This window comes from Onychostruthus taczanowskii, unplaced genomic scaffold (genome assembly GCF_017590055.1).
Source record: "Onychostruthus taczanowskii isolate IOZ18803 unplaced genomic scaffold, ASM1759005v1 scaffold9, whole genome shotgun sequence".
NCBI lineage: Eukaryota > Metazoa > Chordata > Aves > Passeriformes > Passeridae > Onychostruthus > Onychostruthus taczanowskii.
In genome coordinates this window covers 5,980,160-5,997,107 of record NW_024506993.1, presented here as the reverse complement: position 1 = coordinate 5,997,107, position 16,948 = coordinate 5,980,160, and the positions used below count along the sequence as shown (strand labels likewise).

Here is a 16,948-nt window from a genome sequence, read left to right as displayed (position 1 = left end):
CACATCCTACTCCAAACTAAACAGCATCAGGCAACCTGGTAATTTCCAAAACTGCTCTCAAAAAGAACAACAAAAACAGAAACCAGAAAATTTGTAACTGTTACTCTTTTAACTACCACTATGAGAAAAAAAAAACAACACTGTAGCAAAATGTTAAATGGTAAATGAAGGCATAGCTACAAAAAGAAAGTTAAAATATTACATCAGCCCAGACTTGCCAAAACTGAAGGAATCATAACAGATAAAAGTATTGGAGGAAAAGTGGGTAAAAATAGAAATGCCAGGATATGACATGCCTGGGAGTTATAGAAAAAGCATCTGGATTGTCCTCAGATCCCCTCCTGACTGCTGTCTAACTCGGTAACCATCCCTCTTGAGCAATGGGGCAATGCCAGCCTCTTCTCACCCGATGCCATTTGGGGCAAGGCACCTTCCCAGTCAGACCAGGAACAGTTTGTGCCAGCTGCACAGACCTGGCTGCAGCCCTGAGCCTGCCCTCCAGCCCAGGGAACACGAGGGGACACACACACACAACCTTCTGCTTGTGGCCCTGGGGAAGGACCAAGCTCCATCCACAGGAACTGCGTCAGAGCCACCAAAAAACAGCTCTGTAAATTAATACACTGGTGCAACTCACTCCAGGCAAAAGGAAGAGCACAGAAAGCCCCATCTCAGCCTGTCAAGTTCCAGAAATATAATTTCACTTTATTTCTGGAGCCTGTCATTTATTGAGCACTGCTAAGAGGACCCACTTCTCTGCAAGGCTTGGCAATGCATCCTCGTGGGATACACACTGCACAGAGTGCTGCTCTCTGCAGGGCCACCTGAGCACAATGACAACTTGAAATATTTCTTTCAAAAAAAAAAAAAAAAGGAGCAAGAAAAAAACCTTTCCAACTGAGCAACTTTTATTTTTACAGCAGTTACAGCCAACTGCCTGGCTCAGAATCTGGTACCTGGCACAAATGTCCTTTGCTACAGTGACAGCTACAGAGAAGTAGTTGAGAACGTTTAAGCAAAAGATGCTTTGTCATTTTGTGAAGCATTAACATCACTCAACACTTTTAAAGGACATTACAACAACTTGGCTGTGAACCCAGACTCTCCTGCTTAAATTATGGATTTTATAATGCTCTGAACATCACTTCTAAAATGCACAGACTTTGGAGTGTCTCTCCTCTGCTCACTCAATGGTCCCCAAAGTCTGAACCAGGCAGATATTGAGTTTTCACAGCTAAGCTGAGGCAGGAGAAAATCCCATTCCATAGAAAGCTGAGGAAAACAAACCCGAGCAGCTGCATGTGGAAATGACATGAAGTCCAAAGCCACCGAGTGTGAGCCTTAGGACAGAGAAACAGTCAGGCAAGTGCACAAATGCTTTCCACGTGTTCTGGGTGGAAAGAAACGGAATTTTTTAAAGTCTAACATGGAAACCGCTTTAAGCAATTTGTCATTTTCAATAGAGGTTCTACAGTAAAAGAGAGATTTCGACAAGTCAAACAACTTCCTACCGGAACGGCTGTATGCAATGTTTAAACTACCCCTCACAGACTCCTTAGAAATGGAGTATTTCTAATTTTGCCATTCAGGAAGACTTTGAAATGTCACTGCTGTTTGATTTGACCACTGCAGAGGAAATGCAGAGTTGAGAGAAGGGGAAAACAATGCATTTACAATTCTGCCATTTTTTAAACTTGATTCCAAGGCAGCTACTTGAGCCAGGGCTAAGAAATGCAGATATTGCATCTTTACCTCCAAGAGGGGGAAGCTTCAGTCACATTTCCTGTAAATGTTACAACTTAAAGCTCACCTGGGTATAACGAGGCACCAATGTGCAATACCAGCTGAAGGAGAACTGAGGCTGAGAGTACCTTTTAGCTGCACCTGAGCTAGAAACAATGTTTTTATGGCAAAAAGTCCTCTGACATGATCCATTACAATGGACCATAATGCTGAAGTCTCTTCTACATCAGGGACTCTGAAGAGAAATAAGCACACCATAAATATTCTCTGCTGTTTCTGCCACCAGTTCAGACAGCTATCAGCATTCAGCAGCGCTGCTGCTGCGTCCCAGTGCTTGAAAGCTCTGCCCTTTGGAGGCCTTGATGAAGTTTTGTTTATCAGTTGGTGTTGCTAATGGGAAGCCTTTCCTCAGCCAGAGCTCAGGGAGGAGCAGGCTCTGCTTGACAAAGCCCACAAGCTGCTGGAAGATGCCTGAGGTTTACAAAAATGGAGCAGCCGGAGCAGAACAGCATCAAAAGTCACCTATTATTTGTAAAACCTACCTCCATCTGCAACTAATACAGGAAAAGAGGAACACGAGTTTTAATTAAGTCTGTAAGACTGCTAAAAAAGTCCCTAGCTTTTTGAAGGAAAGTTTTGAACCTTCCTGTTGAGCACACACCCAGGGCCTGGAGGGCAGGAGGTGCCGCAGGCAGCAGAAACACTCTTTTGTCAGAATTCCACCAACGAATTATTGTATCCAGCACATCCTGAGCCAGGCTCCAGCCAGGCAGCTGATGGAACCTTCCCTGCCAACTCAACTGCACGGTGGAAAAATGCTTGTAAGTCCCTGCCAGGGGCGAGATCCCATCCGGGCAGCCCCGGCTGCGGCAGCCGCTGCCGAGTGCGAGAGGAACAGAGCAAATAAAAGCGAACTGTGGCGAGCCAGGGCTCCCTTCTTTCCTCAGCATCCTCAGGGGGATGCAGGCAGAGCCATCACAGCGAGATGCAGTGCCAACTCACCCGCTTGGTCTGGGGACTCAGAGCAGATCAAAGCACCACGGTCCCCGGCAGGACACGGCTGAGCCGCACTAAATCAATTGGAAATAGGTTTTGGTTAATCCTCCACAGCCTTTTAATGTTGGGATTGTGACAACTTGCCCGGCTTTTTAGGCAAACAGCAATTTCCACACTGGTTTAGGCAAGCCTCTAAGTGCTGATTATAGCATCTTTTACAGACAAGACACAAAAAGCCCTCTGCAATGTGTTACGTTAGCACATGCTTAAATTTAAGCACTCTCATTTTTACTGGGGCTTTTCTCATGTGCAACAACTTCAGCACATCCAAATTTGCCAGCCTGCAATATGACCAAGATATCCTATCCCAGCTCAGAACTATGTAAAAAATCCCTCTTTGTATTTAGCTCCTGGAAAAACTGATACGTGGGTATTTCTAGCATCAACTAATGCAACTGGAAAATTGGCAACAGAAAAGAAAAATAAATGGAAAAGTCACCTTGGCTAGTCCCTAATCCATCTCTTTTGCAGATAAAAATTTCAGCCTTTAACAGGTTTTATAACCACAAATTTAAAAAAAAAAAACCAGAAACTATAGGGCATTTTATGGAAACACTGTTGTGGCAAAGCTCCACCTGAGCAGGACAACCTGGCAATGCAAAAAGGGAGCTGTTCTAGCTTAGGCAATTCACTCTTTCCCCTGTTTTAATGAGGATCTGGGAAGCAGCAGAGCCCCACAGCACAGCAAGAGGGAGCCAAGACTTGTGGGTCCATGCCCAAACATCCCAACTGAGCCACACAGCCTTTGTGCTTGTCTTTCTCCTCTCCACTCATCACTGAGCTCTCCATAGCCCTCATTCTTCTCCTGTAAACACCCAGGCAGGGACAACTCTCAGGTCCACGCACTGCCTGGCACAAGAGGGCCCCAGACTTACCACACTTGACAGACTGACATCATGCACGCACGTATTCACCACATTTCCCATCCTCGTAAAGGAGTGACCCTGTGTTAAAGTGTAACTGCCACCTGCCCCTGGAATGAGGGAGCTAAATGCCATTTTATGGCCTTCAACATGCCAGAGGCCTCTGTGCAGGATGAAACTGGGCACCTTTCCGAGCTACACTTTATAGGTGTACTCTGGATTTCCCTCCTGTGTGCTCAGAATGACTCACAGGGGCCAGACCAAGGTCTAGGGAGCAGCTGCCCCCAGCGTTTGTCAGGAAAAGGGAATCTGGGTCTTCTTCAGCAGCTGCATCACGTAACCTGAAAGCCACTGAGGTCTCACGAGCAAACCACCTCTAAAAACCGACATGTTCCTGCAGATGATTTACAGGACAAGTATCACCGAAACAGTTTCACCACGGGAACACCACAATAGTGATTTTCAGTGTTTCTACAGGATCTGAGGCTGCTCGTGCATCTCATGATGAAATAATGGGCATTCTCAGACAGAATGGTGGTGGTTTCATACTCTTCAGCTTCCAAACAGCTGTGCCAACAACAAATGTTAGCACTTGTGGTGAAACCCATGGCACTGGCTGTTCAGCAACCTGAGCTGCTGAAATCGTGCGGTTAGTTTCCATTATGAAGGAAAAATCAAGAGTGAAGAAAAGGACATTCTGGAACTTTTCACTGAAGCAGCATTTGACAATAGGATACTAAAGTAAAAAAGTTAAATAAATATATATATATATATATATTCATATATATATATATATCTATATATTCATATATACACACCAGTCACATATTCTCAGAGTCTCACCCAAGAATTCAAACTATTTTGATGGGTGACACAATATTTTCACAAGCTCCTCCTCTTGGACTGGATGCAGGCTGTGTGTAGATATAGTTTTCCCTATATGTAACCTCACTGAGCAGCCAACCCTTGGACCAGCACAGCCCTGATATCCTCAGTGCCCATCTGGATTTTGCCCAGAGCAGTTCCACGCCTCCCACAGAAAGCCAGAGACAGACAGTGGGGGTTTAATTGCCTCACTCCACCTGGAGCAAACAAAGCTTCCTGCAACATGAGGGATTTATAGACTGTAGCTTAGTCCAGGCAAAAATAGCTCCACATGAAATTGGGGGAAGAATCTCAGCATGCCCGTATCTCTTAATTAAAAAAAAAAAAAATAGAAGGAAAGCTACAGGACATGAATAAAAGCATTTGGCAGTTAGATCTCCACTTGGAAACAGTTTGATTAATAAAATCAGACGTAGGTGACAGGGAGGACCCCACAGTGCACACAGACTATACACAAGTTAACAAAACACTATATACCATTGCTAAGCAAGTTTGCTATTTGCACATCAAACAAATACACAGCGTTTGCCGGGGTGCCAGCAAAGACAACCTAACAACAACAAAGCAAGCCAGCCCCTCCCACTAAGTAAACAACTTACTGATTTTATTCAGAAAGAGCAGATTCTGTGATCCTCAGAGTCCCTGCTGAGCAGCCAGCAGAACCTCTGGACTTGCTCATGCAGTCAGGCTGTCGCTGCTCCTCTGAACCACTACCAGAGCACATGGAGAAGATATTCTATATTAGTCACTTCATTGTTTAAGGAAAAATGCATACCAGGAGAAAGAGAAGAACATGGTTCTTTGTTTTGCACCAGACTAATCCCTCTTTCACCCACAGGACAGGGAGAGAACAAAGCCTGGGCTGGAGCAGTGGCTGCCAAAGCCCATCAGGTGTCCTGTCTCCAGTGCTGTCCCCCAGGCAGCAGCACTGCAAAGAGGAGACTCAGCTTGGAGCACTTTCCCCAAATTCAGCCAATCTGGAGACTTCTCACCCCCCAGCTCCTCAGGATCAGCTCTTCCAGGGCTGTGCTCTGCCACACGTCCCCCACTGTCCCCCCACTGTCCCCGTGCCCGTGGGGCAGCCATACACTGTCCTGGGGCAGCACCAGATATTGCAGGCACCACATCCTAACAGAATATTCAACAGCAAAGCTGCACCACAGAGTCACAGAATGGTTTCAGTTGGAAGGGACCTTAAAGAACATTCAGTTCTGACAGCCCCAGCCACGGCAGGGACACCTTCCACTGTCCCAGGCTGCTCCAGACCCCATCCAGCCTGGCCTTGGACACTCCCAGGGATCCAGGGGCAGCCACAGCTCCTCTGGACACCCTGTGCCAGGGCCTGCCCACCCTCACCCATTCAGCAAAGAACTTTTTCTTTGTATCTTACCTAACACTGCTCTTTTTCAGGGGCATTGAAGTCATTCCTCCTTATCTTATCACTGCCCACCTTTGTAAAAAGTCCCTCTCCAGCTCTCCTGTAAGGGCCAGAACAAGATGATGGACTGCTGTGGCACTGTCACCAGCTAGAGAGAGCCATGCTCCTGGCTGGTCCTGCAGAAAACACTCAGTCTGTTGTTTTTAGAGACAGACCCAGCATGAACAACTCCACTGGAGACCAGGGAAACTCTTCCCCAACCCAAAGCTTTTGGTATCATTTGTGTATCTCCTGCTGCTCTCTCCACCTCCGCTCCAGCCATCCCTGCCCTCCCACAGGGCTCCAGGGAATTGCTCCAAGGCTCAGGAACCCCCACCTGTATCCCTGCCGTTTAAATTGCTAATTGGGAGTTCCAGCTGAGCCTTTGGAAAGGAGGAGGATGGGCATGTTCCTCGCTATTTCCAAGAAAAGCCATTTTGCAGTTATTCTGCAGCCCAGGTCCCCACCGGTCCAGTTCAGCCTGTTTGGGCAGTAACTCTGCTCTCTTATTCATCCAAAAGCCTCTGAGACATCTGAGTCTGTCATCAGTTTGGTCTAACACCCACTTGATGCAGAATCTGTACCACTGGAATAAGACAGGTTGAACATCAAAGTTGGGGTTTTTTTTTTTAAGTACACAATATCTGCCCAGCTTTGTTTGTGTTGAGGGAGTGGCTGTATTTTAGGCAGCTTCTTTTTCAAAGGCTTTTTGTTAATAACTAAATGAAAAACCCAGAGTTGAGGTTTTCCTCTTAAAAAACAAGCCAGAGATTAAGGATATGAAGAAAGAAGTCGGTCTCTTCCCACTCTAATTGTACTGAGACACTGACTTGAGGGCTCCAAAATTACAGATGTGTAATCCAAGACAATGAACTCTTTACTGAAGGATTAGCAAACCATGCAAAACTGATTCCTTATTCAAATGCCTTGCAATTGTAAGGGCATCTGTTCCACTTTGCAAGTCATCCCAAAGGCTTTGTTTGTTTTGATTTCCTGTTCCATTATGAAGACAGGGCACTTTGCATTATTTTCACACCGTGTAGTAAGCATTATTGTTTAGTCTAATAAGGGACAGTTAATGAAATCCAATAAATATTTTTAAAATCTTATTTTTCTTTTAAGTTACAATACAAACCCTCACAACCATAAAAACTGGAACTGTCTTTAGCCAAAAGCCAAGTGTGTAAAAATATAACCCAAAACATCAGGACCTGAAGAAAAAACTCTTTTGTTTCTCCAAGGTCTACTAGGGGCAGATAAAAAAGAAACCTGCAGGTTTCAATAATATTACTAACACAAAACAAAGGATAACAGAGTCAGGGCTGGGGACTAACAGAGAGCATGATGCCATTATTCCTGCTTGTAGCAGTGGAATAATTCTGGAAACCATTTAAAATGTCACAAGAGGAAGCATGGATGGAGTGTGTGACCTTTGGAAACTGAAGGGTGGATCTCAACAAAAATATCCCATTTACCCTGAGCCATACTGCTCCTGCAGGGCCAAGGGAGATGCTGGCCCACCTATTTGGTGCAGAAGGAAAAGCAAAAAATTACAATTAAGGGAGAAAAAAAATAAATATCCCAATTTACCAACATAACAGAGCAAAGCAAAAGCTGCCAAACTGCTCTGGAAGAAGGCAGCCTCTTCCACAGCTCTCCCTCAGATCAGTAGATAACAAAATCTGGATGACAGCCTAGGTTTATGTCTGTTTCCCAACACCAGATCCTTGCAGGAAGCCCCAAACTGAAGCTGTGGATCTCATTGGGCTGCCAGCTCTGGACCCCGACCTGTCAAACCAATGCTGAGGCAAACTGCACGAGACCAGAGCCCAAACTGAGAAAACAAAACATCAAGTGTCCAGAGAGACAGAGGAAGTGATGATAGTGGTGAAAATGGTGTTTCTGCAGGAGCTGGTCCTGCGGGCTCAGCAGAGCTGTCACTCAGCACCGAGGAGCTGCCGCTGTCCCCATCCTGCAGGAGATGCCCCCGGTGACAGGGCAAGGGAGCAGAGAGCATCTCCAGGGATCACAGGGGGGGAGACCCAGCCCTGTGCCCTTGGTGCAAAAAGGTCACTTCATACTCGCTTTCTAAAAGGCAAAAATAAATCTTTTCCACGGCTGAGCTAGAGAAAAACTCTGGAGAAATTTGGACCAGGAGGATCTGCATTTTGCTGCTGCAGGAATTGGAACGTGGAGCTGGAAGGAGCTCAGACAGGATGCAGAAGTTTGAGTACCAGCCTTCCAAGTACCACTGAGTACTCACAGCAAGGATCCCTATGCTTTCAGCTAACATTTTGCCAAAAATTCTTCATAGTCCTTCTATAAATTCATGGCACTTGCTCTTACAGAACCACTACTCTGTGCTTTTCACCAAGAAATTTAAGTCACTTGCAGCACACAAAGATCAAAACCAAATGCCTTGATTTACAAGTTCCAGTCAAAGTCAGAGGAAGTGTGAAAAAAAAATACAAACACCTGAAATAACTAGCAGGCATAGCTCGTGTCTGGAGCTAAGCAAAAGAATGCAAATAAAAAACTTGGCCAATTATTTTTAAAAACCTCAGGAGAGGTCCCAAAGATCTGTCCTTGCCCACAGCTCAGACCCTGCTAATGCAATAGAAAAAAGCCCTTGAGGCAGCAGCATCTTCTCAGCTTCCACATTACTTCAAACTGAGCCATGCTGAAATCTAATGAGAGAGGACTCAAATCATCACTTCTGCACAGCCACAAAAGTGCTGCTCTGAATATCTTTACACCTTAATGCAGCTGCCCTGGGGCAAATGTTTCCCTGTGCACGCACACACTGCCAAAGGAGCAAGTGTGTTTCTCAGGCATCAGATCAAGAGATACAGGAACAGCCAGAAGAGATGCATGAATGATCACAGCCTGAGCTGAACCAGAAGAAAATGACAATCCCAAACCCAGGAATGCAAGGAGCTACTGCTGGTTTGGCTTTCAAACGTGTTAAAAAAACCAAACAAACAAACAACAAGTTCTGACATTTCTAACGTGGAAGATGAATCTCAAATTTCATGATAGCAAGTCAATAATTCACTCATGCAGGAGTTGTAACTCGGTCTGAAAAACATGGAACAACATGCAGGATGGTGTTAACATCTTATTTTGCAGTGGTGTTGAATGACTGCTCATAATTAGACCATAATTGTGATTTAATTGCTCTGTGATCTGACTGGCCATAAAGAAGGAGCCAGGAGTCCCATCTCAACGGGTGGAAAGATTAATTTTACTGGGGAAAGCGTAACCCCCTTTCATGCCATGAAAAGTATCACATTAACTCCTGGAAATTTCTGTAACAGGCACAGTGTGGCTCTTGGGCTCTCCTGTCCATCTCTGGGGTGCTGCTCCATGGCTGAAGAGGATGGATGGCTGCTTTGCCACAAGCAGGATCAACTTCTAAATGCTGGCAAGTTCTACACTGTAAACTGAGGAACAGTAAAGATAAGGTCTTGCTCAAGGCAGTATTTTAATACAAGATATACAAATTTCATGACTACTAAGTGCAGTACTTCCTTAAGTACTTTTTTAAAGAAAGAAGACTACTGATTTGTAGCAAAATATGCTCCAAGTGAGAGAAGAAGAGATTCTGCCTGGTTTTATTTTACATTTCGTTCACGACTAGTCCAATTGCCAGAGTTGAAAACAGGCCTTATAAATTCAGAATACAAGAACATCTCTGAGGTTTTCAGATGGCAACACTTCTTTCTCACCACTTGAAACCCACCTGGGTCTGGAAAGAATTTGGGTCAGAAGGAAAAATGACTGAGAGAATTCACTGTGCGAGCGACTGGCACTGAGCTAGCAAAGACTGAAGGAAAACTTTCTGCAGCTCATGCATGACACTGCAGAGGTAAACTGGGAACTCTAAACAGCCTCTCCCTTCCCTAGCCCAGCACACCACCCCAAGCTCTGCTCCACACTCACTGCCAGGCTTATGCAGTGCCAGGCACGGGCACTGAGCGAGGGATGTTCAGCATCACCACTCACAAAGTGACACTCTGCTTCCCTGAGTGTGCCAAACCACCAAACACGCAGGAATTTACAGATGCATCAACTCTTCCTTCTTTTTTTTTAATGTTTTACCAAAAAAAAAATCCCAAAATAACAAACAGAAATCATCTCACAAGCTCTCTCAGGAAAATAAAAGGAAAATACTCAAATAACAGCTCACGCAAACTTTTTGAAAGAAGCTGGTTTTGTTCACATGAATATACGTAACTGAGTTTAACATCTCATGTAGAGCAGATGCCAGCCTGACATTGAAGCATTGAGTCACTGCACTGTATTGCAGAATTTATCTTAGGGTCAAGTTAATGTTTGAAAAGAAACAAATGCAGCTGATAGCACTGGGTAAACAGTGACTGTTTCTGCTTGGGATCACGCCTGCTCCTGTCTGCCCTGTACAGGGCTAAAAAAAAACCCCACCAGCACACAACTCCTCCCTACCGTGGGATCATCCCAGCTGCAAAGCCCTATCAAAATTATTAATTGCATAAACTGCTCTCAGCACCTCCTGGTTTCAAAGCAATAGGTCATTAGGAGCTTGGGATTCTGAGACTTTTTAGGGAAGCAAAGTGTTGAAATGAGAAGTGAAAAACCAATTTAATTTACAAGCATATTGACTTTGACAATTTCCCATACCAAGCATCTGGCTTGGTGTGGTTTGGCACAGGTCATCGAACCAAGGAGCCTAAAAAAACCTGGAAATCTCTCTGAATGTGCTCATCTCTCACTGAAGGAGAATGAGAACCCAGATATCCTGCCTCAAACAAAACATGGTCCTTTTTTTATAGATACAGTCTAAATTCTTCTCTTTTGGAGGATGGCGCAACAAACTTCTGTTGTGCTGGACTCTGTTAACCAAGATCCATGAGAAGAAATAGTGTGCCTGATTTTGTAACTGATCAATCAATTATCAATTTATCAAAGTGAGCTATTTTGACAAAGGTGAATGTATTCAAGGAAGCTACAATATTCACAGTACAACTGGGAAATCACTAGGTTAAGGCAATGCTAGCTTTACACTAGAATATGTGACCACTGCTCCTATAATTCAATCTATTCATTCCATACTCTCTGACCAAGTAATAATAAAAATGTATTTATTAACTCCACAGAAGTTAATTGCCAATTTCATCAGAACTTAGGCACAGATGTAAGATGGAAACAGTCAGTCATAAAAGCACTACATGTTAACTGAGGTTTTTTCACACATTTGACAGTTCTGAAAGTTACTAAGATACATGGCAGCAAGATTCTTCCTCTCTCCCCAAAACAGGCAACTATAATTGCACAGTTTTATTCTCAAATGTCATACCAAAAAAGAGGGCATAAGGTAAAAAGGAAAGAAAGCTCCATTCAATTTATTTAGCCTTCTTCACTCTTCCTCCCAGGGTAAGCAAAGAACCAAGAAATCCCATATAACCAGCATTAAATACCTGTATTTTCATTAAGAGATTTCACAGCGGCTCCTCCTTTTTGTGCTTACTTTTCAAACTTACCCCTCACAAAACGAAATAAAAAATGTTGCAAGCGAACCTGTAAGTTTACAAACTCTGGTTGAATGACAAAGCCCATGCACAGCCCATTCCACATACATTTCCATCCTCGTCTCTTTCACCAAGAGCAAGGTCAGAACCGTTATTTTCCTGCTCATACTTGCAATGACTAACTTATAGTAAGTTTCCTGTTTTTCCAGCCTTGTAAATGTCGTACAAAACAGACAGGCAATAAAATGTGTACATTTCCAGGTTAATATTGCCCCAGCACTTCAGCACCACCCAGTTAGAAACTACGAACTGTGAGGAGGAGGAAAATCTGGGTAACTTTTTACAAAGTTACTATGTCAAAAAAAAAAATCTGGATAACTATGTAAAAACATGTTTACAATCTTATCTGCGCACTCCTTGGCTGTCTGCTCTAGTGCCACACTTTTCCTGTTGAATGACAGTTACCATTCCCATAATCAGATTTTTAATCAACACAGAAGTAATGAATTTTAATTAAAACACTCTCCTTTTCATGCTTATGATTCTGATACATGAGGGAGAGCTGTGCTTTGCAAAGAGCAGCGTGCAGATGCCAGGCTACCATTGACAGGCTTTCCAGACTACAAAAATATTTAGTGATTTAAAAACCAAATATTTATTTCTATTCCACATTCTTGGCTAATAAAGCATTTCTTAAAAATATGGAGAAAGGAAAAAAAAAAAAAAGAAACTACAACCCCACAGTAACCAAGGGCTTGGTTTTCAGCTGTAGATGGGAATAGTCCAAGGTTTAGGTGCCTGCCCTGACTTACAAGTGGGTTTTGAACCCTTTTCTCCCACTTTCTAGGTAAACCCAACCAACATGCTAAAACTCAGCTCTCTGCCCGTTCTTTTGACCCTGTCCTGGAGCTGAGACACATTTACCACCAAGTTCTGTCATGTGCAGTTTATTCCCAGGACATGTTTTATTTATACTAACACATGTTTCCAAAACAACAAAAAGTTTGATCACAGATTGTTTAGTTGGGATGGGTTTTGTACACACCTTCCTTCACCCACCAACACCGATCACGTTGCAACACCACAAGCTGTATTTTAATACTTCTGCTAAAACAATCAGTATGTAAAAAAACCTCTGCCTAATTTCCTCATACTTTTCTTCATGCTTTTCTCCCCCTCCCACTTGGGCAGGGAAACCAGCAGGCTGGATTTCCCTCACCACTTCCCAGTGAAGTGAAGGCAGCAGGGCAAACAGGCATTTGTTTAACAAAAACTGGGTATTTTGGGAGTTTGACAGTGTTTGCTGGAATATTGCTACTGAGTCCTGGAAGGGACTAACAAGTCGCTGTGCTTTGGTGGCTCAGCTCCGGGGCAGGGGCTGGAGGGGCAGTGCACAGGCTCAGCTCCTCTCGACACCATCGCTGTCATCTGCTCTGGCTCCGGAGGTTCCAAGGATGAAACAAGCACCTGCAGCCCTTCATCTCAGCTCATCAGGGACAAGACTTCAGGTGACAGTCCTGCCAGCTGGCCAGCAATGCTGTCTGCAGCTACCAGCTGGGTTGAAAGAAGTACAGGGAAAAAAACCCTTGCACCACAAGCCGGAGCGAAACCCCCACCTTTAGGATGCACAGGTCTGCATGACAAATAAACCTTCCCCTAAAGAATCTCTTGGGCAACACGAAGAAAACTTCCCTTCCTTCCTGCACTTGGAGCTGACCTCGGGGAGCTCCTCCACCTCTCACACCTCCGGCTGTCCAGCTGCAGTCCTGCTCCTCCTGCCCGTCCAACCAGCCTCGTGGCTACGGCAGCTCCAACAGCTTTTTGGCACTAAATTGAAGTCCTGTCCTGGAAATCACAAGCCTATTAGCCAGGCCTGTTAGCTAACCTGTTGAGCGACTGTGGAACGCACACGGATGTGAAGTGGCATCGTTTGAATCCAGCATGGGAGGACTCTTCCTATCCTCTTCCTCAGCCAAACAGGAGAGCTACCTGTCTGTTCCTTCACCTGTGCGCTGCAGGGCTGGCAGCACGGATGTGCCCTCACCTAGGGCAAACCATGGGGAAGAAAGATAAATCTGAGCAACCTTTCAGCCAGAGAGGGAAGATGCAGGAGAGTCCAAGCTTTTTCTTCCCACGCTGGCAGCCGGCAAACACACGCTGCACTTTCAGAACAAGACTCCACTAACCACTCAGCAGCTCCAAAGGACGCTCAGCTGCTGGAGGAGGGGATCCCTGCCCCATTCCCCCAGCAGTGAAGCTCCCTCAGCCTCTCCAAGGGTCAGCCGGACACCGAGCTCCCCCGGACAAGCGCGGGTTCCCCGCAGGGAGCGCTGGCGGCTCCGCGGTGCCTTTGGGAAAGTCTCACGCAATTGCTCGCTGCGCTTAGCGCAGGGCAGGGACTGCGGGGCGGCTGCAGCCGGCTCCGGACTCAGGAGGTGCCTGTGCATCAGTGCCCTCGCAGAGGTGCGCACACGCGTGGGTGCCTCTGTCGGGGCCCCGCAGGGCTGATGTTCGCCACCCCCGGCCCCGCGCTCGCCACCCAGCCCCGCAGCCCCGCGGGAAGCGCGCAGAGGGCTCCCCCCGTCCCGCCGCGTCCCCCTCGCACCTTGTCGGACGGCTTTCACCACGATGGGGTCCTTGCAGCTCCGGATCACTTCCAGCACGTCGTAGCGCGGCAGCCCCGACACGCGGACCCCCTGCACCTCCAGCAGCAGCTCGCCCTCGCTCAGCGCCGCCTCGCCGTCCCCCGCCGCCGCGCCCGCGTACGGGAACTCGCCGTGCTCCGCGCCGCCGAGCAGGGCGAAGCCCAGCTGCCCGCCGGGCCCGCGGGTCAGCGCGCACTGCCGCACCCGGCTGGACCAGTGGTTCTTCTTCTGCACGACCCGCGACATGGCGCTGCGCGTCCCTCCGCGCCCGCGGAGCGCGCTCGGCAGGTGCGCAGGGGGCGCGGACCCGCCGCCCGCTCAGGCCATCACCGCCCGCACGGCCCCGCGCCCGCGGAGGGCGCGCACCGCCTCCCGCCCGCCCCTCCGCGCCGTCCCTTCTCCCCTCTTATTAAGAAAAAAAAAATTAAAAAAAAATTAAAAATAATTTTAAAGCGCTGAAAAAGCAAATCCGGCAGGCGCACGGTGTTGCCGCCCCTCTCCGCGGGCGCTGCGCGGGGCGCGGAGCCTTTCAGGCGATACAAAGCGCCGTTTGTTTTGTTCCAGTTCGGTCCGTCCCGCTCCGCCGCGCTCCGCGCCGCCGGCGCAGGCGCCCTGGCACGGCCCGCCCCGGCACGCGGACGGCTCCGGCTCCTCCCGCTCCCACGGACAACTTTCCCGAAGGGAGAAGTCGGTGCCGGCTCTCCCCGGGCGGTGGCGAGGGTGAACCCCCCGGCTGGAATCGTCTTTCTCCGAGCCGGAGCTCTGCCCCGCGCCCCCGGAGATGCTCATGGTCCAGGGGATGTGGGATGGCAGATCTTTGCTTTCCCGGGAGGATTTCTAGGCTTTTCCCAGACGCAAACCGCTGCGATCACTTCTTACCTGCGCTTTCCAGGTGGTTGTTACAGGAGGGGACACAAAGTACAAGTCCTGAGGAAAAACTTGCACAAGCCCGTCATTAAAATGGTATCAAAGCGCTTGCACAAGGCTGAGTGAAAGGCATGCTCCTAGTCTCAGCTCTCCACTCCGCTTTTTGATTGAGTGCTCGAATTTGAGACATCAATAATGTTTTCACATTGTCCTGTCCTCTTGTAATTGTTTAGAAGCTGGACAGGCTAATAGCGAGGTCTGGCTGCTGGGGAAAGGGACAGGCATCCGTTTGTTTGTCCTTGGCCAAAACTCTTCAAAGTTACCCAGAACTGGTGCAAAACTCAAAAGGGGAAAATAAGTAAGAGTGCACGTACCAGCTGTCCCTTCCAGGTCATGCTCCATGCTTCCAAACCTGAAAGCCAGGCCTCATTTTGAGCAGTCTTATGCATGACCGAACCCCTTCCAGCAAGGAATTCACTTGTCAGATGTGTGCGTGCCCTATTTTGCTGCTAATCGGGACTGAGAAGTGACACAGGGAAACAAAGAGTGTGGTCTGGCTGCCTGTGCTGCCCTAATGTGTGCCGAGACACCACAGCCCGCAGACTTTCACTGCTGCCCGCGCCGCTCTCTCCTCTCACCCTCCCAGCCGTGTCCCGCGGTGATCTGCCATGCGGGAGAGGCGGCAGCTCGGCGAGCATCGCTGCTTGGGGAAGGAGCTCAGCCTAACATCGTCTGATGCTGGCCCAGCTGATCAGCCGGCTTAGCTCACAGACCTGAGGGACGAGCGGGGTACTTTCCCTGCCCCTGCACCCGTGCCGGATGGAGCAGGGAAGCCTGTCTTTCCTTCACCTCCAGCATTCCATCCTCCTTTCCCCAGCTGCAATCTCTCATCTGGCTGTCCTGTAGAGCTCCCATCGCCGCAGACACTGCCCTGCAGCCGCAGTCCCCGGCCCGAGTGGCACAGCCACACGCAGGCAAGAGAAAGGCTTGGCCAATGTCACAGAGCACAGCAGTGAGCCAGCCCCATCCCCTGTGCCTCAGGCACCTCTGCCCAGGTCTCCATGGGAAGCAGATGGGATTACCAGAGCTCAGGAAAGTCCTTCCAACAGAGGGGCAGAGCCTGCCTTCCTGGGTAGAGGTGGACTCATGAAGTTCAATGTACCTGCTGTGTCTAGCCCTCATTTGCTTCCAAGAGGTTTCTTATTTTCATATTTGTTTTCATCCTTAAAGCTGTACTGATCCCTTATGTTTGAGCAGCAATAACTGCCTCACATCTGCTTTTCCTGGCTCAGTAACCAGCTGCCCCATTTGTCACTTTTTAGGATGACAGCACACTTTTTATTTTACGTTCACCAGTAAAGAGAGGATAGGTCACCAGGCTGGATCAGCTGGGCAATAAATGCTCCAGAGGTCTGTAGACCCTACAGAACAGCAGCATGGCTTGTGGGCTTTCTCTCTCATCTCATTTGTGCACTGGCTGATAGTTGTGTCACACACGTGAGCTCACGGTGCAGGGAGCCCCTTGTTCACAGCCCAGCGCTGGGTGTGACGTATTTTCATCACCATCATTTTGCAGGATGCCTTATGTGACAGCACTGCTAAGCTAAAAATCATCTGGGATCCATGTGAACATCACATGAGCTGTGGTTGCCCTGAATAGATCTTACAGAACTACTCATGCCTCATGGAAAAATTTTTGGAAAAGACTATTTAGAAAAACAAGTTTTCATAGTAAAATTTATGGGATGACAGACTTCCAAGAGCCCTTTTCAGTTTGCTTACAAACACTGCAACTGTGCTGGACGTGTGAGCTGCCCCCATTGTAATCCTAGTGCTGTACTCATGTCTGGGCCACTGTGTTCCCAAAATAGTTCTTGCTGATAATTAACCAAACCAGCAAATCTCGACCACAACTTTATCTTGATTTTCAGATTTTCACTTCAGTTTTTGTCCTGGACCAATTTC

General features: G+C 47.4%; 1 protein-coding gene across 18 annotated transcripts in view; it reads right to left on the bottom strand.

Moving 5' to 3' along the window:
- The window catches only part of MAGI1 (membrane associated guanylate kinase, WW and PDZ domain containing 1), a 338,676-nt gene extending 324,208 nt beyond the window's left edge, over nucleotides 1–14,468 (bottom strand). For 6 of the 18 annotated variants that reach the window (XM_041425910.1, XM_041425911.1, XM_041425912.1 and 3 more), the window contains exon 1: nucleotides 14,077–14,461. In XM_041425910.1, the coding sequence (XP_041281844.1) occupies nucleotides 14,077–14,362 (286 nt within the window). In that variant the 5' untranslated portion in view covers nucleotides 14,363–14,461. Of the gene's footprint in view, nucleotides 1–14,076 lie in introns of all 18 variants that reach the window. The other 12 variants (XM_041425907.1, XM_041425913.1, XM_041425918.1 and 9 more) reach the window with 4 other exon arrangements.
- Nucleotides 14,469–16,948: the final 2,480 nt, after the last annotated feature.